This window comes from Hibiscus syriacus, unplaced genomic scaffold (genome assembly GCF_006381635.1).
Source record: "Hibiscus syriacus cultivar Baekdansim isolate YM2019G1 unplaced genomic scaffold, ASM638163v2 tig00116944_pilon, whole genome shotgun sequence".
NCBI lineage: Eukaryota > Viridiplantae > Streptophyta > Magnoliopsida > Malvales > Malvaceae > Hibiscus > Hibiscus syriacus.
Genome location: NW_024063479.1, coordinates 1,301,228 through 1,328,954, shown reverse-complemented (window position 1 = coordinate 1,328,954; position 27,727 = coordinate 1,301,228). Strand labels below are relative to the sequence as shown.

Below are 27,727 nucleotides of genomic sequence, written 5' to 3'. Positions count from 1 at the left end.
CCTCTTCTCCACCATCACCTCATGATAGACGACCGACAAAGAGGCCACGACATTTATCTCCCTGTTCTCCACCTCCACGGGATGAGTTAGGGGAGTTACATGATGAGGTCGGTGCTTTGCGTCATGAGGTCGGTACTTTACGTGAAGATAATGGTGCATGGCGTGATGAGGTTCGATCTTTACGTGGTGAGGTGGATTTTTTACACGATGACAATGGTGCACTACGTGGTGAGGTATCTACTTTATGTGATGAGGTTACCGCTCTACGCGAGATTGTTTCATCATTGCAAAATGAGGTTAATACTCTACGCAATGAGGTAAATTTGTTTAATACTATAATAAAAATGCAAATAACCTTTTTTGGCATTATTTATTTATTTATTTACTGATTTATGTATTAATTTATTTTTAGCGGCCCGATAAGGTAGATGCTTTATGTCGGGTTTTTCTAGCACAATAGGGTTCACGCATCAGACGTCGTGCACGTGCCATTAAGTTTTCGTTCACCCCACTAGTGCCAAGACTCCATAAGAAGAAGCCCGATGCACCTATCATCATTCAAGAGGCGATTTCTATCGTTTAAGAGGTCCATCTCATCGTCGAAGAAGCCCCTCCCACCGTTCAAGAGGCCCCTGTCATCGTTCAAGAGATCCCGCCCGTCGTTCAAGAGCCCGATTCACATGGGGTCATATGTCGACATATTGATAAACCCCCTCCTGTGCCTGATATGATGGATGCGAGTTAGTTTTCGTATGTGTTACCGACTAGTACCATTCCTCAGCAGGAGAGGGAAACACTACCAGACACAATTACAGATAATACCCTTTGGGCTAAGACCGCAGTTGATTTTTATCTACATGAGCGAAGCAAGGGGTGTTATTCTGACCTATGCCAACTCGAAGATGTTATTCATTTGTTTCTTGATCGGTCTTGGTGGGGTATTTTATTAGGGGTTGAAGATAATGGCTATCTCAAAGGGGTGATAAGTCTTATATTCTTCTTATATTGCGTTTTGATTATTATTTTTAAATTATTAATAAATTCACTAATATATGTATTTTTTTATAAAACAGCATATTGATGCATGGGTGTCACGTCTTCTAATAATAAGAAACTTGAGGAAAATAAGAAATACTTGATGGACTATTATGCCGATGTCTTTTCACGTAGCTCACTTGAAGGATCTGAGAGATGCTTTATATACGTTAGGTAATGGAAAATCTAAACTTTATCCTGCGTGGTGGGAGGTTGATAAGGTTAGTATTTATTTTTTGAATATTTTAAAGGTTTTCATAAATTTTATTTGATGTGCGCAATTATTTATGATTGCAGGTGTTTATCCCTGTTTTGGAACGTCGTCATTGGTTTTTCGTCGAGCTTTAGCTCCCATCCCTGAAGACAATGGTATATGACAGCATGTTGAATTACATACCATTGTCTGATTTGAGAGATATTATTTGTAAGGGATGGAGCGCTCATTTGGCGAAATACTTAGACGCGATTGATTATTGGACTAATTCTGGAAACAAGAAGCCAAAAAAGTTCAAAGTTATAATGATCAGAGACGATACCGCGCCACAGCAAACGAAAGGAGCCAGAGGGGATTGTGGTCCTCTTGTATGCATGTGCTTGGAGCGTTTGACGACAGGAAGTAAACATCTTCTACCTCCCACAGATAGAGATAGAGGTGCAGTAGGCTTATGGTTTCAGCATTTTATGGCTCGAACGATATATGCGAGACGTTGCCTACCTGCGTGCTGAAAGTTTTCATAAATAATTGGTAAGTTTGAGCAAGTTTTGTTAACATATATACTCTTTGTTGGTTTGAAAATGTTTGGTGAAGTACCTAGAATTCAATAATTTGCTGTTTGTTGGTTTTAGATGTGTAGAAAGTGTTGTTTGAGCAAATGTTTGGTTTCTGCAGGTTATTCCTGTCGTGAGCTACATGAAATTGATGTATTTGTGCATAAACAACAGTATGGGGTACACTTTTTTTGCTTGTTTAATTGAATTTTACATTGAAAGTTGATTTGTTTAATTGATGAGGAAATAAGAATTATTTTTTGCTTGTTTAATTGATTTGTAAAAGTTATTTGTAAAAGTTTATTTGTTTAATTTGATGTATAAATAAGAATTATTTTTTGCTTGTTTAATTGATTTGTAAAAGTTGATTTGTTGTTTTAAATTCAATCTGCATTATGTTGAAGGCGAAAAAGACCTGTTGAAGGTAAATTCGCAACGCGAAATAAGCGTTGCGATAGTCAAATTCGTGTTGCGATTTTCGGTTTACAATTTCACGTTGCGAATTTGACTATCGCAATGCTTATTTCGCATTGCGAATTTGACTTTTGCGTTGATCGCAACATACAACATCAAGTTATATACAACATCAAACACATTCTAAGCTATAAATACAAGCTAAAAACACTTGAAGAAGCAAGAGAACAACTATCCAAGCAATCAAACATAAGAGAAAATCCCAACATGATAACAACTGAACAGATCATAGCAATGTTCAAACTCAAGTTATTAATGAATGTCTAACTTAGAGAAGAACATACCTTTATTAAGTTTATAGTTGATAATTTGGGAGAGAAATCATTGAAAAATTATATAGAAATAAAATTATGTAAATAAAAATGTCTTCCGAATATTATCCATTTTATCCAGCTCATGAAGATAGGATAACCGTTAACCGAAACAGCCTGAGAGAAACATAGCTGATGTAGAAGCAGCTGCATATTTAAAATCTCGAAGGTGATCTATTTGGTTCTCAAACATTTAAAGCATCGGAAGCATTTCGGACTTATGATTTGGGTGGTACTCCGAAGCATTTCGGACTTATTATTTTTTTTGTTATTATTACAAGTTGTAGCCCTCAATTATCGGGATTTTTAGTTGCCATTTGTTGCATTTCTCGTATACCACCAAGATCATATGCCTGAAACGTTTCTGACGCTTTAACTGTTTGAGAACCAAATGCATCACCATTGAGATTTTAAATCTGCAGCTGCTTCTACATCAAGTATGTTTAGCTAAGACAGTTTTGGTTTAGGGTTAAACTACCTCAGTGAGCTGACTGAAATGGATAATATTCGAAAGGCATTCTTCGGATATCCAATCTTCCTGCTTGTTAACCAAAAATTACGATGGTCGGGATTTCCCTCGCGTTTAAAGTTGAAAAAAAACAATGGAAATTAGGAATAATCAATGATAACATGCATATTGGCTAAGTTATTCCATTGAGTAAGTTGTTGTTTAGATGGAACAAAGGCTTGGGCTAATATTTATAGTGGAACCGAAATTTATATTGAAATTCAAACTCAAATTGAAATTTAAATTCAAACTCCAATTACATATGAAATGAATTTGAAATGCAGTGTTAAATTGAACATGGAAATTGCATAATTGATTCATACTGTTCAAGTAACATGCTTTATGAACCATCAAGCTAAAAGACAATATTGATTGAGTTCAAAGCTGAGTTGTGAGTTGATGGGGTTGTCACACTTGTCACATGGTTGGAATAAAGTACTCACATGGAAGAGATATATTATTTTGTTACACACAGCCCATCTCATCTGAATGAAAATATACATACAATATAATCAAACCAAAACATACATACACAACAAATTTATACATAACAATGTTCAAATAATGTACCCACAAAAACGAAATTAATCCGATGAAAAAGGGTTATTTCTAACGAAGTCCGGAACATTATTTTCCAAATAATGTACCTATAACAATGTTCAAATAATGTACACACAACAATGTTTAATTGATTTGTTGTTTAATTTTCAATCTGCATTATGTTGAAGGCAAAAAAGACCTGTTGAAGGTAAACTTTCACAACGCGAAAGTCAAATTCGAAACGCGAAAGGTAAATTTGCAACGCGAAATAAGCGTTGCGAATTTGACTTTCGCAGCGCTTATTTCGCGTTGTGAATTTTACTTTCACGTTGCGAATTTGACTTTCGCGTTGATTGCAACATACAACATCAAGTTATATACAACATCAAACACATTCCAAGCTGTAAATACAAGCTAAGGACACTTGAAGAAGCAAGAGAACAACTATCCAAGCAATCAAACACAATAGAAAATCCCAACATGATAATAACTAAACAGATCATAACAATGTTCAAACTCAAGTTACTAATGAATGTCTAACTGAAAATGTATGCATTCACACATAAAATACACATAATACAACGATTGTGATTGGGATTTTGATTTTGATGAGGATCCTTTTTTTGGTAGAGGAAAAGATGATTGTGATGGCACTGGTGATCCACAAGTCAACCTTGTATGACCACTTTCCTTGCACCGACTACATGTTGATATCCTCTTCTCTTCACCCTTAGACGGTATACGATCATGATTTTTTGGTCAGCCAGGTAGCCTGCTATCCATGACTGGTGGCAAAACTGTTTATAAGTCATCTGGTATGTCCTACTCAGAAGGATGTGGACATAGGTAGACAATCTCGGCATAAGTCTGTCGATATACTTCTGTAGTGTAGCAATCCATTGCGTATGCGCTTGAATCATCTTGGTTTAGATGAAGAGCAACTTTTATAATATGGCCACACGGATAACCAGATGTTTGCCATTTCTTACAACTACATGTCTTTGTATTTAGATCAACAAGCCCATTTAAGTTATTATCTAATACTTCAAACAAAGTGTTTGAACATGGTTTAACTCTCCATGATGTTGACTTCACAACTCTCGTTTTGTTATCTTTTTTTCAGTCCATGGTGTAACATGATGTTCCAATGTTCCTGTAAATTTAAATAAATAATCATTAGTATATTTATATGATAAGTTACGAATTTAAAGAAATAATACCTGCATGGTTTCTTTTCTTGTTGTACCACTGTTGAATAGAGGCTTGAAAAAACTCTATTAACATAGTAATAGGTAATTTCTGGGAATGACGACTTAGAGCGTTGATTGATTCTACACTATTAGACGTCATGAAACCATATCTTGCTCCATGTTGATATACTCTTGACCATCTTTCAAACCCGACATCTTCTAGTGTTTGAGCACATTGAGGCAAAACACGTCTTAAACAATTTATATGCTTATTAAAATCCACTTCCCGATAAGCTTTTACAGCCTTCCAGTATGTCCATTTGTGATTTTTTATACTAGCAGACCTTGATTTTAGATTTCTGTACAAATGAACACCACAAAGTCCATGAAAAGCATATGAGAAACACCTTCTAACAGCATTGTCAATTGAGTTTGCTCTATCGGATATGATTTTCAGATTACTAATATGACATATGCAATCCCTAAGATGCCCCATAAACCATGTCCATGAATCAGAGGTTTCAGATTTTCCAACCCCGTAAGCTATTGGTAGTATCCCATTGTTAGCATCCATGGCTACTGCTAATAAGTTTACTCCAAGGTATCGACCTTTCAAATGTGCTCCGTCAACTATAATAATTAGGCGCATGCAAGTAATAAACGAACAAATCTACAAAATCATATACACAAGAAATATAATCATGTAAATGTGAAATGCATGCAACTAACAAAAATGAGTCAACAAAATTATAATTATTTACTTACCGCATCATCAATGGCGATAAATAGCAACTCAAAGCGTCCATCTCTATCTGTTTTGATATGAGTTACCGACCCAGGATTTTTCAGCATTAAATTGTTATAATAAGCCAGCAGTTGGGCAAATGATGCTTTTGGCGACCCCCTCAACAATTCCAAGGCATAACATTTGGCTCTTCAAGCTTGAGAATATGAGATACTAATCTTGAACCGAGCATTCATGTCAGTCATAATTTCATGTCCCCGATATACCCTTCCATTCAAAAACATTAACTCAATCAGAAAACCACCCAACACCTTTTTGTTTGCCTGTCTATGGTGAGGAAAAACTTGGGTTCTTGAACATGTATGTTTATCAATAAAAGTCCTAACTTGAAATATTTCGCAATCTTTTATCCTCTTTGCAATCATACGACACGTACAGTTTTTGTCAATCATACACCTTGTTTCGAAACAATCTTTGCTTGATTTGTTAACTTTTAGTTGATAGCCATCTTCCACACATTTCGTATACAAAGCTATCTTCAAGTCTTCCTTTGTATCAAAACAATCATCTTTCTTGATACGAATAACTTTTGTGTAACAATCAACTGCTATCTTTACCAACTCTTCTTCCGGTATCTGAAGTAATTCTGGCATATTCCAGTTATACTCCCGTGGCATTTTCTTTTTTTTCTTTTCTTCGGGGACTTCTTCTTCTTTTTCTTCTTTAGGGTTATATGAATTACAGAATGGATGTTTAACATGTTCATTCACAGTCATAACTTCCTCCTCATTATCATCAACAACATCTTCCTCGGCAGCGGCTGTTTCATCATCAAAATTCAGGTATTGACCAATATCAAAATCATTACATGCACGGTCTGTTTCTTCTTCCATCACATCATCAAAATCCGAGTATTGACCAAGATCAAAGTCTGGGTATTGACCAAGATCAAAGTTTGAATACTGACTAGTACTCACAATTTTTTCTGTTGGCTCATAATCGTCTAACTGGTCAATACGAAAACCAGAATTTGGTGCTGAAAGTTGATTGGGATTTGGATTAGGAAAAGGTTGTGGGTTTTGAGATTGTGTTTGGTATTGGAAATGTGGTGAAACAAAATTTTCTTGGTGATGAAATTGTGGTGGAAACATTAAATTTTGAGGTTGATAACAACGTTATACATTGTGAGCACCATAAACTGGGGTTGAAGAACTTAGTTGATTACTACCCGCTACTGACCCAACTTCACTACTTCTAGGTTTAACAACATACAATGTAACATCATCTTCTTACGAAACACTAATGTAAGCAATGAATCGTTCAACATCTTCATTGTAAATTAACAAATAAACTTTACATTTTCTCTGATAAGATAGCCTAAATCCACTTAGAGGCTCTAAATTCAATTTCTTTGCAACACGTAACATTAGAATTTCATAAGTTAACTTTTTTAATGACAGTTTTAGTTGAAGATTCATGGGTAAAGGCACATATTGTAAAACACCATGAACATTCTCCCATGACCCTCCAAAACACAAATCTATCCAAACATGATCAACATTAGATGATTTCATTCTATAAATTATAAATTAATTTACTAAACAAACGAGCTATAAACTAGATATCATCACTAACTTAGAGAAAAACATACCTTTATTAAGTTGATAGTTGATAATTTGGGAGAGAAATCATTGAAAAATTATATAGAAATAAAATTATGTAAAAAAAATTAGAGATGGGGAAGGATGTCATTGGATATAGGAACGGATGTCGCCGGAGAGAGTGATAGATGGAGATGGAATGAGTTGCGATTTAGGGATTTAGGTTATGAGTTATTGCTGCTGCGTTGTTATATACCCAAAACATTTGTGTTGCGAAACTAAAACCTGTTACGAAATTAAATTCGTGTTGTGAATTTGAAATTCAATTGCGAATTTGAAATTTAGTTGTGAATTTGACTTTTGTGTTGCGAATTTGACTTCTGTGTTGCGAATTTGATTATCGCGTTGCGAATTTGACTTCTGTGTTGCGATTTACATATTCGCGTTACGAAACTGGAAACTGGGTTGCAAAATTTGAGTTTGCGTTGCAAATTTGTTGGTCATTTTGGCAAATCCAAAAAAAGTTGATTAAAATCGTATATTATAAGGCATTTTCGGTCACTGAGGTTATTTTCTCAAATTTAAATTGTGGATTTTAACTAGTTTAAGCACTAGTAGTGTAATTTTATCATTTTTTCTTTAGCTTGCAAATAAAATGATAAAAATAAAAATTGAATATATATAAACAAACAATAAACGAACATGCTCTAAACTCTAAATGAACATGTTCGTGAACATATAAACAAACATGTTTGCGAAAAATAAATAAACAAACACAAACACATCCAAAAGTAAAGAAACACAAACAAAATATTAAAAATTTAAACGAATATGAATCGAACATGAATACCTTAAAAAGTAAACAAACGAGTACAAACATAACATTGTTTGTTAAATCACAGTTCATTTACACCCTTCAATAGAACGGTTCAAAGCAAAAAACTACATATGTGGCATTAATTTAAAATATAAAATGATATCATACCCCAATCGTGTGTTAAATATTGTATTAACATGATCTGATTTCATACCCCAATCGCGTGTTAAATACAATCATTTAGATTATACTACAAGATCTCAAATGAATATATACTATATTAATACATGGGTAAACTAAACGTTTCATATTTAAATTATCAGTTTTGTTTCATTTTTTGTACCTAAACTTTCATTTGTTTCAAAATCATATCTAACGTTTATTTTTTGTTTCATTTTAGTATCTCGGCATTAAAAACTTAGCGGAACTGTTACAACATTATATTTTTTATTGGTAAATTACATTATTCATGTAACACCCCAACCCGTATCCGACCCGGATTGGAGTTCGAGGTGTCACATTGACTTTTCAAAGCATTTTCCTTTACAAACTGATTAAAATTTTAAATTCATATTTCCAGAAAATGAATATTTTACATCAATCAAATCAATTGGTTTACAAAAAATATCAGAGCATATTCGATTCAATTAATTAGTACATGCCAACTATATTCAAAATAACCAAATACAACTAAATCATCTCTTTGATTTTCTGATCTGAACTTTGTTAGGGAGATGCTAACCTGTCTTGCTCCTCTTAGCTTTTCTTTTCTCTTTCCATAACCTACATGTGAAACACTCACACACTAAGTCGATGACTTAGTGAGGCATAAATAAAATTATGAAATAACTGTAACTTCTACAATGCATGAACATTTAATACTACAATATCATACAAAAGCATATATTCTTCCCTGTAACATATACACACATGCACATGTCATGTAACATAACATCATACGCATATACATACTTAATCTCATAATTAACATACTTATCATTACTTATTTTATCATCACTAATTTCCTTCTATACCATATCAGCATATAATGTAAACTCTAAATCACACCAATGCATGAACCATTACCAATCTCATATAACAAATACACCTATATAATTATATTATTATCTTCATGTTTATTATCCTATGATCCTGAACTTGTCATTTATGCACGTCATATAGCACATATACCATTTCACAAAGGAACACACATAATATCATATCAAGTTCTTTATTATCTTTAAAGCTCATGTATAATGTTGAGAACTGAAGCTATCTGAGTACACAGAGGTCGTACACTATGCTGTCACCACAGCTCGTATAAGATCCACTGAGTGGCATGTGAAATTTGTGTCCCGAATGACCTATGTATAAGTTCCGAAGGACCTCTGTATATGTCCCAAAGGACCACTATCCATATGTTCCAAAAAACATAGGTAAATGCCCATATGTTCCGAAGGACATAGGTAAACTGTCCATATATCCCGAATGACATAGGTAACCCTCGACTCTTGGCATGCCAACTATACCTATAGCTCTCATAACTCATATCATAGGCATTAATTTTTATCTTATTACATATTCACACATTCATATCCTATAGTTCTTTCGCATAACTCTTCATCACATGTTCATATGATCACATAGTTCACTTCCATATAATTCATATATATATTTTCTCATGTAATCACTTATACGGTATCACATATCTTACATTTGGTTATTTTATGTTCACACATCTCATATAATTTCTTTAAATCATAGCTTAAATCACATGTTCATATCACTCCTTATGACCCTATCATATAACCTATTTCATATTCTCATTTAATCATATAGATCATTCATATTAGTTCACGTGACTTATCACATTACATGTATTCACACAAATCATTTAACACATATAATAGTATATATATCACATATACTCAGATCAAACACATGTATATAATCATGAATTCATGCATTCTAATATAGGAAATAAACTTATCGCAAGTCTTATTTCCATTAAACATCATAAACTAACTTGTTTGCACTCACATTAGCCTCACTAAGTTCCAAATCCACCTTTATAATTTTTTTTCTTTCGATCGAATCTTAACTTGATGATTGCTCCAAAGCTTGCTTGAGCTCGATATCTACATAATCATACATGGATCCATATCAGTATTCTAATTGATATCTTCTAATCTTTCACTTCTTAGACTAAAAGAAAGGCTACTTTCATCTCTTATTCAAGGTAGGTAACGGTACACTCAAGAGTGTATTGATACATTCCTTAACGGGTGTATTGATACACTACCTATGTGTCGGTACACAAATTACATTTGATGTTTTCATTTTTAAGGGGGTATTGATACACTCCTGAAGGTATCGGTACCATTTGAATATTTTTCTGCATTTCTCTTCTGATGTATCGGTACCTGTTGAATGGGTATCGATACACCCTAGCCCAGAATCATGTTTTAAGCCCGAAAATTCACTTAATTCCTCACAAACACTTCATTTTTCATCCCTTAACATATTCATAACTCATCTACACATGTTTAAACCCATTTCTACTCATTTACTACCTTTTAAACCTCAAAATCCTATCATCCATATGAAATTCAAGAATTAAACTCAATTTTCAACATGTTCCAAATTCAATTCTATAACTTCATATCTCTTAATTAGGTTGATGACAAGTAAATTCCAACTTCTAAATCCATTTATATATCCTTATTCAAAATTTCACTTATCCACTTCTTAACTTAAATACCTTCTACTCTTTTCATCTTATGGATTTGAAACAATTTAAGCTTTCCTTAAGCTTAATTATCATCTCAAGAATTAAACCCAACTTCAAATTGCAAGGAAAAAATCACTTGAGATAATTTTACCTTATCAATGGAGCCAAGGGAAGGAAGGAAGAAGAAAGCCATGCATTTCCAGAGTTTTCTTATTTTTTTTATTTACTGAACAATCCTAAAAAAATATTTCCAATTAAATCCTTGAACTTTTCAATCTTTCGAAATCATACTTCAATTTTTCAAAACTTCTATTTTAGTCACTTGCTCTAGTTTTGGGATGTTATAATTCATCATTCATCACTCAACTATATTCTTACTCCTATTTTTGTCACTGAAGTTTATTTTTTTAATTTAATTATTTAACTTTCAAATTACTTCTAATTTAATCACTCTAACTTTCATATTTATTTTTTGTTTTAATTATATATTAATAAAATAAAAATTTCATGTCGAAAATTATTAATAAAATAAATTAGAGTGGTTAAAAATTAGCAATTTGGAATTTGAGTAGTTAAATTAAAAAAATTAAACTTTAGTGATCAAAATATGAGTGAGAAGATAATTAAGTGATAAATCATGTAATTCTCATAAAAAATGCCACATGCAGCAGTTCCATTAATTTTTTAAAGGTGAGATATTAAAATAAAATAAAAAGTAAACGTTACGTATGATTTTGAAACAAATAAAAATTTAGGTACTAAAACAAAATAAAACTTGATAGTTTAGGTACTAAACTTGAAATTTACCCTTAATACATCAAAAAAATAATTATATTACATTTTAAAGTAATATCACACCTTTTCTGTCTTATAAGTTTAATATTTTAGAACGGTTTTAAAGTAACCATTTTATTTCTGTTCTAATATAGAACGTTTATACTCGTTTTAAATGAACTAAAATACACTTAGTGCTATAGGACAGGGACCTCTATTGTAATTTTACCTCAAACATTTGGCTGAGGAGCTAAAGAACAGAACGAAGCCGATTTATCTTCCCATAATCCCTCAGGTGAGTTACAGAATTGACAGAAAAACAGGCCCGAAATCTCGATGTACGATTATCATATTAAAGCTACATTATTTTTCCTTACTTTTTTCTACTCATTCGAACTTAAAATTCTTCCGTCAAATATTTACGAATTTGAATATAAATTTTAATTTTAAAAGTATAACTAACTCTAAAATACATTCTTGGATTTGCCAAATAAAACATTGATGCATCTTATCCTATGTTTCCATCACGTTTTAGCAGGTCAAATATGATCGCCAAGGTGATTTTTATCATCAGTTTCTTCATTCCTTTGCATTGTTTTTCGTCGATTCCGGTTTGGGTTTCGGCTCAACCCGTCTTCGCTTGCGACGCCACGAAAGATCCCAAGGTTGTGCATTATGGGCTATGGCTTTTGTAATGTGTCGTCGGGGTGGGATAAGAGGGTGGCCAACTTGCTAAGCAGGCTTACGTTGGAGGAGAAAATCTTGTTTATGGTTAGTAGTGCAGGGAACGTTAGTCGGCTCGTGATACCCCGGTATGAGTGGTGGTCTGAGGCTCTTCACGGGGTCTCATACATCGGTCCGGGAACCAGGTTTAGCAACCTGGTTCCGAGAGCGACGAGCTTTCCTCATGTCATCTTGACGGCGACTTCATTCAACGTTTCCCTCTTTGAAGCCATCGGCAAGGTAGTAAAAGTTGCATTCAGTTTTGTCACTTTCTTCATTTTGGCGTCGTTTACAATGACCTCTCTAAATGGAATATATAATGTAGCCGATTATATATATATATATATATAGTGATGGGCAGAAACAACTTAGGTCTCGTATAATTTAAATATTTTCTTTTTATTATATATATATTTAACTCATTTTTATACCCATTTGTAGGTGGTCTCCACGGAAGGTCGTGCAATGTACAACGTTGGATTGGCAGGGCTAACATTTTGGTCACCCAACGTCAATATATTCCGAGACCCACGGTGGGGAAGGGGACAAGAGACACCGAGAGAGGACCCTTTGCTGAGCAGCAAATACGGGTCGGGTTACGTCCAAGGTTTACAACGGGCCGACAGTCATGTCGACCCTTCTCGACTCAAGGTCGCCGCATGCTGCAAGCACTACACTGCCTATGATTTGGATAATTGGAAAGGGATTGATCGCTACCATTTCAATGATGTGGTACTACTATCTAAAGTTCGAAGTTTTCATTTAGTTGTTCGAGGGTCGGATTATCTGTTTGATATCATAGATAGGATTAATATGAACTCGATCCGGTCTGACCTATGTACATCTCTATGGTTAGGTAACGCAACAAGATATGGACGATACGTTTCAACCGCCACTGAAGAGCTGTGTCGTTGATGGGAATGTGGCGAGTGTTATGTGTTCTTACAATCAGGTTAACGGTAAGCCAACTTGTGCTGACCCCGATTTTCTGGCTGGGGTTATTCGTGTTCAATGGAAGTTAAATGGGTACATAATTTCTGATTGTGATTCGGTCGAGATGTTCTTCAAGGACCAGCACTATACCAAGACAGCTGAAGCAGCCGCTGCCGAAGCGATCTCGGCAGGTCAGTGTGCTTGCTTAAAAAAAACTCGAAATCGATCATTAATTGATAAAATGTTTTGATGTTTTGTAGGGTTGGATCTCAACTGCGGATCATTCCTCGGCCACCACACCATGGCCGCAGTGAAAGCAGGGCTTTTGAAAGAATCGTCCATCAATAAAGCCGTCTAAAACAATTTCAATACTTTGATGAGACTTGGCTTCTTCGATGGCGATCCTCCGAAGCAACCTTACGGAAAGCTCGGACTGAAAGACGTGTGTACTTCGAAGCATCAAGAGCTAGCTCGTGAAGTTGCGAGACAAGGGATTGTGTTGCTCAAGAACAGATCTGGATCGTTGCCTCTGTCTCCCACTGCAATCAATACATTGGCAGTAATTGGACCCAATGCCAATGTGACAAAAACCATGATAGGAAACTACGAAGGTAATCCGACATAGTATTCGAGATTTATGTTATCCGAACTCTTCATTTTCTTTAAAGTTTCTCTGTCCAATATCCGGATTCGACGCATATCATCACGGTAAAACCTTGCAGGCGTTCCATGAAAATACACAACACCATTGCAGGGCCTAACAGCTTCAGTGGCAACAAAATACCTGTCGAGCTGCTCCAATGTGGTTTGTGCCACTGCCCAAGTAAACGCAGCGAAGAAAATAGCATCCTCGGTCGATGCCACGGTGCTTGTGATGGGCATCGACCAATCTCTTGAAAGAGAAGGGCTCGACCGAGTCGACCTCCTTTTGCCCGGACAGCAACCACTTCTTATAACTGAAGTTGCAAAGGTTGCCAGGGGACCTGTGATTCTTGTAATAATGTCTGGTGGAGGCCTTGATGTTTCGTTTGCTAAAAACAACAAGAAGATTTCAAGCATCCTTTGGGTTGGTTATCCCGGTGAAGCTGGTGGAGCTGCCATTGCTGATGTGATTTTTGGGTATTATAATCCAAGTAAGCTTTTCTCCATTTGCAGTTTTCCGATTACCTTGAGAGATAAGAACATACACATGATTTTATGTCAGAATTTTTATTCAATATTCAAACCCGAGTCCGAGTAACATACTATTTCCTTGAGCATTATTATTAGGTGGAAGGCTGCCAATGAAATGGTATCCACAATCATATCTTCAAAACGTCCCAATGACAAACATGAACATGAGACCAGACCCTTCCAAAGGGTACCCCGGAAGAACTTACAGATTCTACACTGGAAAAACAGTTTACACATTTGGAGATGGGTTAAGCTACTCCAAATTCAGCCACAAACTAGTTAAAGCACCTCAAGTACTATTGTTCCCCTTGGACGAAGACGACATCTGTCTCCACTCATCGGACTGTAATTCCGTCAAGACCGTCGAACGACATTGTAAAAACTCGACGTTCGATTTACATATGAGGGTTCGAAACATGGGGAGACAGGATGGGAGCCACACGGTCTTGTTGTTCGCCACTCCTCCGTCGGTGCACAACTCACCCCGGAAACATCTGGTGGGATTCGAGAAAGTTTCGTTGAGAGGGAGATCGGAAACGTCGGTGAGGTTCGAAGTGGATGTTTGCAAAGATTTGAACGTGGTTGATGAGCTTGGGAGAAGAAAGGTTGTATTGGGACAGTATGTGTTGCATGTGGGGAACTTGAAGCACGCATTAAGTTTGAGGATTTGAAAACCCCTCCATTTTAAATTTCTCTTCTTTTATTCCCCTAAAATAAGTTGAGAGAGTAATAGCATTTTCCTCAGGTTTGTAGTTTATTTTTTTTAATTTTCTTTTCAATTAGACAATTGTTGAAAATTTGAAATCCAAAATTGATGAAAAAAATGTTCATTCTCAATGTTACAAAAATATGCATGTATTGACGTGGCTAAAACGACGACGTTTCAGTGTGGATGTATTAATGCTCAAAATCTTTGGATTTGTGTATCAACTTTTTTAACTAAACTTTAAAACGATTCAATTAGAGGCATTGAATTTTTCGATCTCTGTTGGGTGTTAATCGTTGCCTATCATCAATAGTCATTCGCTACAATATCAATATCAAAACATTCGTATTTCACTCATATTTCTTATCCTCATATTGACTTTCCACGAAACTCATTCAAAGTCAACGGAAATCTATCTAAAGATTAACGTGCTAATACTTCTATCTCTTCCGATGGTCGTCTGATGAGACTAGTTTTGATATTAACTTTATAAATTAATTTTATAATTATATTGGGAGGTGTACATACTTACACCGGTGTAAGTATGTGTTAAGTGCTGCACTTTTTTTGTTGTACGAATTATGAATCTTTAAAACGTTAATGTTGTCTTATTTTTAAAAAATAAATAGGTTAACCTGTAACCGAACAATTAATAACGATTAACCGTTAGCGGTTAACCATTTCTTAACAATTAGATTACAGTTAGAAAATCCAGTAACCTTTATAATGGTTAACCGACCGTTTAGACTAAACAATACGATTAACTAGGCTTGTAAACGAACCGTACGCACACGAACGGAGGTATGTTCATGTTCGTTCATTTAATAAATAAACGAACATAAACGAACACGAACATAAACAAACAAACAAAAATTTGTTCATGTTCGTTTATTAAGGAATATAACTTGTTCATGTTTGTTCATTTAATAAATAAACGAACATAAACGAACACGAACATAAACGTTGGAGACCCTACCTTCCATTGTTCTTTCATGAAAAATAGTCGACAATGCAAATCAACCAAATCTACAATGATAAATAGTGTAAGAGCTTATTAGCAGTGATGAAATGTTTGAAGATATCAAATATTTCGATCGATCTTTTAAAGATATTAAATGATTCATACGACTTTAATTTAACGATATAACATTTATCTTAGTGGTCCATGATTACATATGAACAATCATTTTCTACTACGTTATTCTAATAAATTCGTCGACTAAAAGTTTTGTGAGATCAATGTCAGACTTTAGTGAGATTTGTTTATAATGGTCCTTTTTGTTGGCAGAGTAAAAAATTTAACAGCATGAAGATTTCGAACGGTACAAATTGGACTACAAGGCAATAACATAGATCTGAAATTCCTTCGATGCTACATATCATAACTAATATTATTGCTAAACCACCATTCAAAATTTTAACGTACCTAAAGTCTACTCCACAACTAAAGGTCACACAAGAACTATGAAAACAAAAGTTCATTGTCAAAATATATTTTCTACTTATTAATGGGTTTTTCCTGGAAAACCCATTACTTCCACTATTACACTCTTTTTCAGAAATTGCATAGAAACCTTTGTTTTGTTTTATGGCAAATTCTATATATTTTTCTTTTTACTGATGTTCATATACTTCCGATTGTTACCTTTATCTTCCCATCTATTTATAGAAAGAAGTATAATGTTTTATTGAGTTTTAGATGTGAAGATACCCTCAATAACTTTACATATCAACTATTAAGCCAAATAAAACAAAGAAAGAGTTGAAAATAGACCTGTAAAAATTCAGATTGCACTATAATATAACTTGTTTTTGAAGCTTTCAGCGATCGTCTCCACTCTCCAGTGAACACTAGGGTTTGGGGAAAAAAAGGGAAAATGAATATAGGTGCGAGGTGCCTCACGGGTTAACATATTGGATTTAATCTCCAAAAAAATTGGGTTAATTATGGAGTTGGTCATCAGAATATCAGATTAATTAATATTTTTAAGATACTTACAAATTGGTCACCAAAATTGATTTAAGAAGATTGGGTTAAACATAAATGAATGAACATAAGCAAACATAAACGAACATAACCGAACAAACATAAACGAACATAACCGAATGTTTACGAACGTAAATGAACGAACGAGATCTATGTTCATGTTCGTTCATTTAATTAAACGAACACAAAATCTTGTTTATTCTCCATTTAGAAAATCTATTTTATAGAACCTTTCCACCACATCATCAATAATCTAAACAATTTTAAAAAAATTACATTAATCTTTTTTTTATGTCATTTATGCGCATATTTTATTTTTCAAACCAGTCCCTTCATTAATTAGTGTTAAAATTATACTTAAATTTAGAAATTATTTTTAAAATCTTTTTAAATTTTCTTCTTCTTCCTATAATACATTTCAAAACTTTCAAAATTCTCACCCATTCTTATTGTCTGTAACTCAATGAAAGAAAACCATCGAAAAAAACAAAGTTATCATTATTTTGTGTTGCATAGGGAAGAAAATTTAGAATTTTAAAATTAGATGAGATAATTAAAAATGAAGATTAAAGTAAAAAAAAAATCATTTACGGAGGATTCAAGCAAGAGTAGTTGTATGTGGTCCATGGCTAATATGTAAATAAAAACAATACCATCCTTTTCTCAATACCAGAAAAACCCTAACTGATTATCCACTCACGCATGATATAACTTGAGAATTTCAAAAGATCTTCCAAATAAAATAAAATTTTCAGATGCTTTTGTTTCGGAAAACTTAAAGAATTTAAGGGTAAAAAGGAAAAAAAAAACAAAAAAACTTGGATGAACAAAGATAATTTTTTATATGCATTAATAAAGATCCTAAGGATAGTTCCTGAATTTAAATTTAATTTGCACGAACTAATAGATTTCGATGGTAAAAGAATCGTTGTTATTCCTTGTGGTCTCGAATTCGAGCACCATGAAAAAAAAACTTGGATGAACAAAGATAATTTTTTATATGCATTAATAAAGATCCTAAGGATAGTTCCTGAATTTAAATTTAATTTGCACGAACTAATAGATTTCGATGGTAAAAGAATCGTTGTTATTCCTTGTGGTCTCGAATTCGAGCACCATGAAAAAAAAACATTTTTTTGGGAATAGATATTATTTCACCTTCACCGATCGAGTCGCAGGCATCTAACATATTCATATCTAATGATTTTCCACATAGTGGTGACAAAAGGTATAACTTGTACAAATCTTTCCAATTTGTAATTCAAGCCGATCTATTAGTTCGTAGAGCTATTTACTCGATTACAGATATTTCTGGAACACCTCTAACAGAGGGACAAATAGTCAGCGTTCAATGTCAATGATTGAACAAATGCTACTTTATAATTAAGGAAATAAACTGATTTAAAAAAATTGATGTAAATTCTTTTAATTGGTTCAAACTATCAATGATGTGGTGAAAAGAGTCTATAAAATAATTTATCCGCCCTAAGAGAAGGAAAATGAAAATGTTACTCCCTACTAAGTATTGAACTCACAACCAGATAAATAGGGAAGTTTCAACTAAAATTTTAACTATTTATTTTAAAATTTATTGACCGAGTGAATTAATTTTTTTAAATTTAAAATCAATTTTTTAAAAAAAAAAATCTGATTGAGTTTTATCTTAAATTGATTTTTTAATATAAATATGATTGAGTTTTATCTTAAATTGGTTAAATCACGAACAAGTCACACAATATTTATTGGGTAAAGTACATAAATGGTCCCTTGCCTATAGGGTATTAATTTTTTGAGTCTCATAACTATTAAAAATTATAAAATAGTACTATGATTATAGAACATTGATTTGTTGAGTCTTTCGACTATTAAAAGTTACAGAATGGTCACCCGATTATTCACAGATTCCATCTCATCATTTTTCATTAAAAAAATTGATAGTCATCTAAGCTGGCCATTAACTTATTGATTGAGATATGATAAAATCTGATCTCATAACTATTTGAGATGTATTTTATGAATCAACTCATCGTTTATATTATGATGTATAGTCCGTGCTTGAAACATTATATCATCAAGCCAATGCTTAAAAGTATTGATGATTCCAGTAGATGTCATTAAAATATTATTTTATCATATCTCAATCAGTAGGTTAACGTCTAGCTTAGACGACCATCAATAATTTAATGAAAATGGGCGAGTTTATGAATAGTCGAGTGATCATTTTGTAACTTATAATAGTTGGAGGACTCAATAAAACAACGCCCTATAGTTGAGATATCATTATACAATTTTTAATAGTAGAGAGATTCAATAAAATATTACCCTATAATGGAAGGATTATTTTATAGCTTTTAATAGTTAGGGACTCAATAAAGCATTATCCTATAGTATGGGGACCATTTGTGTACTTTACCCATAGTTATTTATTTTTTTTGAAATATTGAATGCAAATTGTCAGAGAGGAGGAGAATCGCATTCTGCGAGAGTGAAGCTAACGAACACGTGAAGTTCAGAAATTAGTGAGTTTTCAGCAGGACAAAGCCCTTTCACCACGTTCACTTCCCATCTCTCTCTGATTAGGGTTTTTCTTTCCACCAATGTGCTTTTGCTTCTTCCATGAAATTCCAATGATACCCAAATTTTCAAGGTATGTTTTTAACCTGTTTCTGCACTCTGGGTATCTCTTTTTTCGTTTCAATTTGTTCCATTTTTTTCATATCTTTCTCTTTCTTCATTTTGTCTTCTTTCTGTTTGTTGATATTTCCCAATTAATTCCATTCCATAAAAAATGTTTGATTGTTCGTTACAAAGATCTTTTGGGTGTTCTTAAGTCGACCCGTGGGTAATTTTCAACTGGAACTCAGCTCTCTGATCCCCTTTCATATGATGAGATCGGAGATTATATTTTCTTCTCGTAAATGGACTTGGCTTGAATAGTACGTCTCTTGAATGTGTGTATTGTTCTTGAATTTGTTAGTGCTGGCCTGCCGGGAAGTTCAGTTCATTCATCTGGTAGATATTTGATATAAAATGGCTAACATTATTGAATTGATGCACTTTACAAAGATATTCATTGAAATGGCAACCCCATTTCAATGGTGAAATAAAAATGCTGTCATGAAATTGCAAATGCTGGTCCATTGGCTTGATGTTTTGACTTGTGAAAAATCTCATCTTTACCTCAGATAATGCTTTTATCAGAGAATTCGCTAAGCATATTATCAGATCTGGTTGTTTTTAATGAGTTTCCACTTATAAACTTCTTTTGATTCTTAGTCACAGAAGTGAGTGATTGAATATTCATCTCATATTAACAGTCTCTCACAGCAACATTTGATTTGCTGCAACAATCTGTTAACTAATATTTTCATGATAGGCTTTTGCAGTTACGATGTTCTCGTAAATTTTGTGTCTAAATTCGGATGCCAGTTCCATCCCTTTTGCCATTTGTGGGCTCAATATTTTTTGGATGAGATGTTCTGGGGAAACTCCTTTCATGGTAATAACAATCTGTTTTTTATATGATACCTTGGACCTTTCACGTGTTATCCATCCCTAAGAAGTCAAGTTAGTGTATCATATTGATAGAATCAAGCAATCACTAGAGGTTTTGAGTTAAAATTTCACTAATAAAGCAAATTAAGCATGAATTCCTTCTTAACTGATGTCTACTTAACATTTAGATTTAGCAAGCTAATTTGATGATACCTTTTTCCTGCATTTTTAACATTTGTATGATATTTTTCCATCCAGGCTGTGCAGATATATTAAAGGTACGAGACAGTGACAAAGAAACTGCTGTCTTGTGATGAAATGCTTGTTAATACGGATCGAAAGTCTAAGCTGCTAGATAGTCAATTTGTTTGAAGACAGTTAGCAGAACAATCCTATATAAGAGTAGATGTGAATCATGAAGTGGATGAAATTCCCAAAGCGATATTTAATTGTCATTTTAACCTTTGTCAGCACGTGTATGTTACATAGAACGTGTGGGCTTCTCCATAGCATACACGGTTGCGGTTGATGCTGCTGGGATTAACCAATCAAGCAAAGGCACAATACTTTACACATTCTATTATGGTTATGCTTGTTCACAGGTGCCTGGAGGATGGTTGGCTCAAAAGATCGGGGGAAGGAGGGTTCTTCTTCTCTCATTCGTATTATAGTCATCAACTTGTTTTTTGGTTCCACTAGATCCCAATAGAGTCACAGTCTTGGTCGTTGCTTGCTCGCTTGTAGGTGTGGCACAGTGGGTTCCACCACATGAGAGGTCAAGATCTGTTTCATTTACTACTTCCGGGATGTACCTAGGTGCGGCTGTGGGAATGCTTGTCCTTCCGAGCCTGTTGAAGTTCAGAGGTCCCCAATCTGTATTTTCTTGCACAAGCGGAATTAGGCGTCATGTGGCCTTTCTCTGGTTTAAATATGCAACTGCCCCCCTCGATCTGAGCATCAGAAAGCCACTGCCACTAGTTTTGGAGAATCCGTGTTACCTACCAAAGCAAGTCAGAAGTTAAAAGTGGAGAATGGACCAGCGGCTACCGTGAGAACTTCCAAAATCCCATGGAAGAGGATTTTAGTCAGTGGACCAGTTTGGGCATAGTGGTAAATAATTTCACATTCCACTATGCTCTCTATGTATTAATGAACTGACTTGCCCTATTTCAACATGTTCATAATCTCGAATATCAGCGGGGTTGTTGCTGACCACTTGATCACCAAAAGAATAATGTCTGTGACTAAAACAAGGAAGTTCTTGAACACTGTAGGATTTATATCTTCTCTTGCACTGATGGCACTTCCGTTCTTCAGAACATCTGGTGGAACCGTTTTCTTTTCTTCAGTGGCTCTCGGTTTCTTGGCATTTGGTGGGCTGGGTTTGCAGTGAATCATATGGATATTGCACCCAAATACGCAGGAATTGTAATGGGTGTCTCTAATACAGCTGGTACTCTAGCTGGGATCATTGGGGTCGATATGACCAGAAAGCTTCTTGAAGCTGTTAAAGATGAATATTCAGATCTTTCTAGTCCAGAATGATGGAGGGCAGTCTTTTTCATTCCCGGATTGCTCTGTGTATTTAGTTCTTTCATATTCTTGCTATTCTCGACAGGGGAGAGGATGTTCGACTGAAATAAGCCATGCACACTTCTACTTTTTGACTTGGTATTGCTATCTTGCTGATCATTGCGATCGGTGAGATCTCCGATATTAGAGAATCCAAACCCTTCCCGGGACGAATATATTTAATTTCAGAATACCATAGAAGGTCAAAAGCAATCAACACAGAGCGGTAGCTATTAGAAAAAATCATTTTTTGATTGTTAACACTGAGCTTAGCTGGTAGATTCTCACTTTGAATTTGATTATGGTTATGCATATGAGAACTCAAGCCTAGCTGGTCTTTTGAACTATAGTTGTAATTGTTCGCTACCACTCTATCATGAATGGAATGGGAACATCATGCTTCTGATTATTAAGATTATATATGATGTTAGTAAATTCTATGTTGAATCCATTTGTTGATGTATAGTTGTGGAGATTCCGGTGGACAAGCGGCGGCTGCTAGCGGTGGCCGTGGTCATTTTACGAATTTGCTCATGTTAGGTACATTAACTTTTCAAGGTCAACCGTTGTCCACAGGTTAACAGGTTATGTCCTGTGAGTGTCGGATACAGGTATGTTACGTATTGATGCGGGTGTCATATACGAGTATTTCAAGAAAAAACGAGAATTTAAAATCAAGGTAGGGTGTTATAGATTTTTCAACTTTAAATGTGATTTAGAAAAGTATAACAAATAGCAAATCATAAAGTATTTTTAAAATCTTTTTCTACATAAATCAAACTGCCTATTTTGCCAATAAATTTGAGCATCAGTCGTCAAAACTTTCAAAATATCCATCAAATATTTAACCAAACTCAGTTGTTCTTGGCAGCTGAAGCTTGCTTCGCACCAACGGAAAAGAACTCTGTAATGACTTCAAGGGGCATGCCTTTGGTTTCGGGCACTTTTAAGAACACAAACACCCATGATATAACACATACGACGGCATACATCCCGAAGACGCCGGCTAAACCTATCGATTTGAGCAGCACCGGGAGTGAATATGTGACGATGATGTCGCAAATCCAGAATGTAAGGGCGCATATAGCGATGCATAGGCCACGGATCCGTGTCGGGAAGATCTCGGCACAGAGTATGTTTGGGATCGGCCCGAATCCCATGACAAAGAAACAGAAGTATAGCACAACACTAACGGTCGAGATTGCAGCGTGCACAACGTTCCCCATTTCCACAACGCTTCCAATGACTAAGACGACAAGAGATGTTATCAGGACCGGGATTGTGGTGAGCAGCAAACTCCTGCAACAATGATTTACCAATGTGAACAGATCAAGTAATAACAATACGGAAGGAAAATTTATGAATCAGCATGCCAACGTTGAATTTCTTCACAACTTCAAATTAAACGAACTTCTGCAATATTGGCATGGCATCTGATAATGACATCACAGAGTAGCAGTTGCGAGACCCGAAAAGGGTACAAAACATACCTTCTACCGGCAACATCCATAAGCCGCATCGCAACTGCAATACTAGGAAGCATCAACAAGGTCGTAATTCCACTGATAAGAAGAGATGCAGAAGATGAACTGATGCCCAAGTTCGAAAGAAGAACTCCGACTCCTGCCTGCTCAAGAATTTGGGGAGTATAGTATAGCACTCCATTTATACCGGAAAACTGCATTTTAAAAAGGAACGATTAAAGAACAATCCTCAATAACCTCAGGCTGTTTTGTTTGAAGAGGGAGATGATTATGGTTAGGTTCTCTACATACCTGCTGAAGTAATTGAATTCCGACCCCTACTGCTAAAGCGTGCTTGACTCCCGGTTCAAAGAGATCCTTCCAACTTGGTCCCATGGCAGTTTCGGCCGGATGAACCATAGCCGGTCCAACTGGATGCTGCTTCATAAGCTCAGTGGAATAAAGAGCCGGCTCACTCACCAACGCAGCAGCTTGGACATACTCACTGTCTTCAGGGGCTTCAGCACCAGGAAGAGAAACTACTGATCCACGCATCGATCCAGGTGTACCCGCTGAGTGTAAATAAATTCTTTTAAAGCCCCCTTGCTTTTTCCCATCCGGACCTTCTTTTTCAGACAATTGCCATGCTATCTGCCAACCACCACCAATACCCATGCTACCGACTTGTTCTCCGGTAGTTGATTGCATTAGACTACCATGTCTTAGGCTTGTAAGAGTACCGTGGGCAGCTGGAACTATGTCCTTGTCCAAACTGGTTGTTTGCCGGGAGATCAAAGGACTATGCAAATTGTCATCTGAATCACCATCGCCACCATCGGATTGGTAGTCCTCGCCCTCTCTAGGAACAATATCGTCATCCCACTCTTCGTTTCTAGCTTGATTACCTCCAACGCTGAACATGCTACCAAAGTGCGGAAAAAGTGCGCTACGCATACTTCCTGTTTCCGGAACCTTCTCATGGACACTTCCAAAGAGGGTAACAAGAGGATCAACAAGACCAAGAGCACTCTGAGAAGCTACGCTTCCATGCCGAGACACAGAACCTAGAGTACTCTGTCCAGTGACAGGTCTGGCCACCCAGGAAAGACCTTGTTCGGCTCCATATAACTTGATTTGATCTTTATCAGCAGATATATCTTGGTCTTCGATGTCCTCGTTGGCTGGACCAATTATGTACTCCTCTATCGAGGTTTCACCTCCAACACCAAGTCCCTCAATTAGCAATGCCATCTCACCTGTTCATTTCAAATAATATCAGTACCATCCGCAAGATACATCATTATTCATCATATAGCAGCTCCATGGTGAGAGTAATTTAAAACTCCGAGAAAAACAAAAAAGTCTCAAAATTACATAATGCATCAGTTACTAAGAAAAGAGCGACTGCAGATAACTAACCAGCAACATCTTCCCTGCCACGTAGTCTCTGCAAAACTTTTTTCGCCTCGCTCATTCGCCCTTTACTTACCAGCCATCTTGGTGACTCGGGCAAGAAGAAAACAGTTAATGCAAAATAGATAAGAGATGGAATAGAAAGAACTCCAAGCATAATTCTCCAATTCGGTAAGTCCGTTAACGACATTCCAAAAACCATGCAATATGACAAAAACATTCCAATAGAACCAGTAAACTGCGGAAGGGTATTCAACAATCCCCTTATTTCGGGTGGTGCAGTCTCGGATATGTAAACTGGGACCAGAGTTACTGCTAAACCAACCCCAAACCCATCCAAAAGTCTTGCCAATAGCAAGATAAAAACATTAGGAGACCATAACATTACAAGACCACTAAGACAATAAAGAACGGACGAGATTATTAGCATTGGGCGGCGACCTAGCCAGTCCGATATTCCTCCTGAGCATGTAGTAATGCATGTGGCTCCGATAAGAGACATGGCTACAATCAGACCCTCTATAGTCGGTTCGCTTTCCAATTTAAACTCTCTCTTTATGTATAGAACAGCGCCTGCAACGCAAAATGCAAAGAGCATAACTAATTAATCAATCTAAAGTCATGGATCTTTGACATATAAAACTTTAAAATCTAGTATCTTAGTCCAAAAATCTGAATTTTCGGTGTTGAACTACATAATATATAGAGAGTAGTTCATGAAACCAACGAGGATAACAAACTAATCAATCAAAAGAGACAGGAAAACACAGGAACTAACTACATATGTTAAACCTTAAGGAAAGAAAAACGCCCCATCAATATAATTTGATCATCAACTCAAAATCACGATAGATGATAGATCTAATTAGTCCAAAATACTGAATTTTCTATGTCGAACTGCATATGTATATCGGTTCATGAAACCAATGATAGCCAATTAATCAATCTAAAGAGATGCCAAAACACCGTTTAGATTTAAGTAGAGGGCTGCATATATTAATCATGGAGAAAAGGGAAACCACATCAGTCCAATTAGATCAACAACATGAATTCACCCTAGATCTTTGACATATGAAATCTATCAGTTTAGTTAAAAAGACTGAATTTTCGATGTTGAACTACATACATATAGTGGTTCATGAAACTGATGATAGCCAATTAATCATATCTAAAGAGATGGCAAAACACCCTTTAGATTTAAGTAGAGGACTGCATATATTAATCATGGAGGAAGGGAAAACCAGATCAACAACTCGAATTCACCATAGATCTTCAACACACGAAAGCTATCGTTCTAGCCCAAAAGACTGGATTTTCGATGTCGAACTATATACATATAGCAGCAGTTCGTGAAAGCAAAGATGATAACCAACTAATCAAATCTAAAGAGATGGCAAACACCATTTACATCCAAGTAGGGAAAAAGAGCAAAAACCCCATCAATTCAATTAGGAACTCAAATTCACCATAGATCTTTGACATAAGAAACCTATCATATTAGTTTGAACTATGATGAACTTGAATTAGATACATATAACAATTCATGAAAGCAATGAATTCACCTGCAATGGTAGCATTATCCCATCCTTGCAACAAGTTACCAATAGCCGCTACAACAGCTACAAGCACAGCTCCACTCATCTTTTTTCCCAGAAAACAAAAAAATCCCAAAATCCACTCAACAGTGACACTTAACCAAGTACCCTGAAATGTAAACAAATAAAACCCAGATCATGGATCCAAAAAAACAACTAGAACCAGTGCCTGAAGCAGCATCTGTAGAGCATATCAGATCACAATTTTCCAAACACCGTGAAAAAAAATCTATCTTTTGTTGTTTATGTACTAAAAGAGAGAGAACACAAGAAACTCAGATGTCTAAATCGAATATAAAACCAAAAAAGAAAAGCTAAAGTTTACCTGGGGAAGTAAAAGCGAAGGCAGATAATAGCTGGAAACAGGAGCATAAAACAGGGTGATAAAAGAGTTTCAAGAATCATCAGATGTACAAAAAGACACAACAGACTGCCATCAGCCTTTGGAATCAAATAAAAAAGTGGTGCTTGGTGATTGGGCTGATGAGGTTTAGTTTATTTTATTCATTTCTGATTTTTTTATTATAAAAAAAAGGTAAGTGATCATCATCGTCAACAAGTGAGCAAAGGAAAGGCAAAGAGAGGAAGCCAACATGAATATTATATAAATATTGTATATATATAATATATTCATATTTTTAATTACATTAAAATATATAATATTTGTTATTATTGATTAATAATTTAATTAGAGTCAGACTAATTCAATATTTGAACATAAAATTTGATATTAAGAAAGACCAATAATTTATGTAATAAAAATCAAGAGATTGAATGATTTATTTTGGATTCTATTTATATTTTAGAAAAAAGGAGTAAACTCATATTAGTCATCAAACAATTAGTTAGTGTTCTGTTTTAGTCATTAAATTAAAATATCATAAATTTAATGCTTAGTATAAAAAAAATAAGTGTCTTAACTATATTGTTTTTCCCATTTAGGTATCTAAACTATTTTTAAGTGTTTCAAACGTAATAGCTGTTAAAAAATCTTGTTAGGTAATACACGTCGTATTTTGATGATTTTGATAATTTTATTTAAAAAAATTAAAAAATAATTTTTTTAAAATCCACCAGTCTTCCCCGTCTCTCCAGTTCCCCCTCCCTCTCCCTCTCCCTCTCCCTCTCGTCTCACCAGCCCCCCTCCCTCCCTCCCGCCGCCCCCTCTCTCCC

The 27,727-nt window shown here is 35.2% G+C and overlaps 1 protein-coding gene and 2 pseudogenes across 1 annotated transcript; 2 read left to right on the top strand and 1 right to left on the bottom strand.

The window, feature by feature from the left end:
* Positions 1-12,188: 12,188 nt before the first annotated feature.
* Positions 12,189-15,138, top strand: LOC120188401 (annotated as a pseudogene).
* Positions 15,139-19,447: 4,309 nt separating this feature from the next.
* LOC120188399 lies at positions 19,448-22,492 on the top strand (annotated as a pseudogene).
* A 318-nt stretch (positions 22,493-22,810) lies between these two features.
* On the bottom strand, positions 22,811-27,035 carry LOC120188367 (monosaccharide-sensing protein 2-like). Its single transcript, XM_039191818.1, has 6 exons — positions 26,880-27,035; positions 26,522-26,663; positions 24,966-25,532; positions 23,859-24,802; positions 23,574-23,761; positions 22,811-23,382 (listed from the first exon to the last, which is right to left on the bottom strand). The coding sequence occupies exons 2-6, from the start codon at positions 26,598-26,600 to the stop codon at positions 22,938-22,940; spliced, it is 2,223 nt and encodes a 740-aa protein (XP_039047749.1). The 5' UTR covers positions 26,601-26,663; positions 26,880-27,035; the 3' UTR covers positions 22,811-22,937.
* Positions 27,036-27,727: the final 692 nt, after the last annotated feature.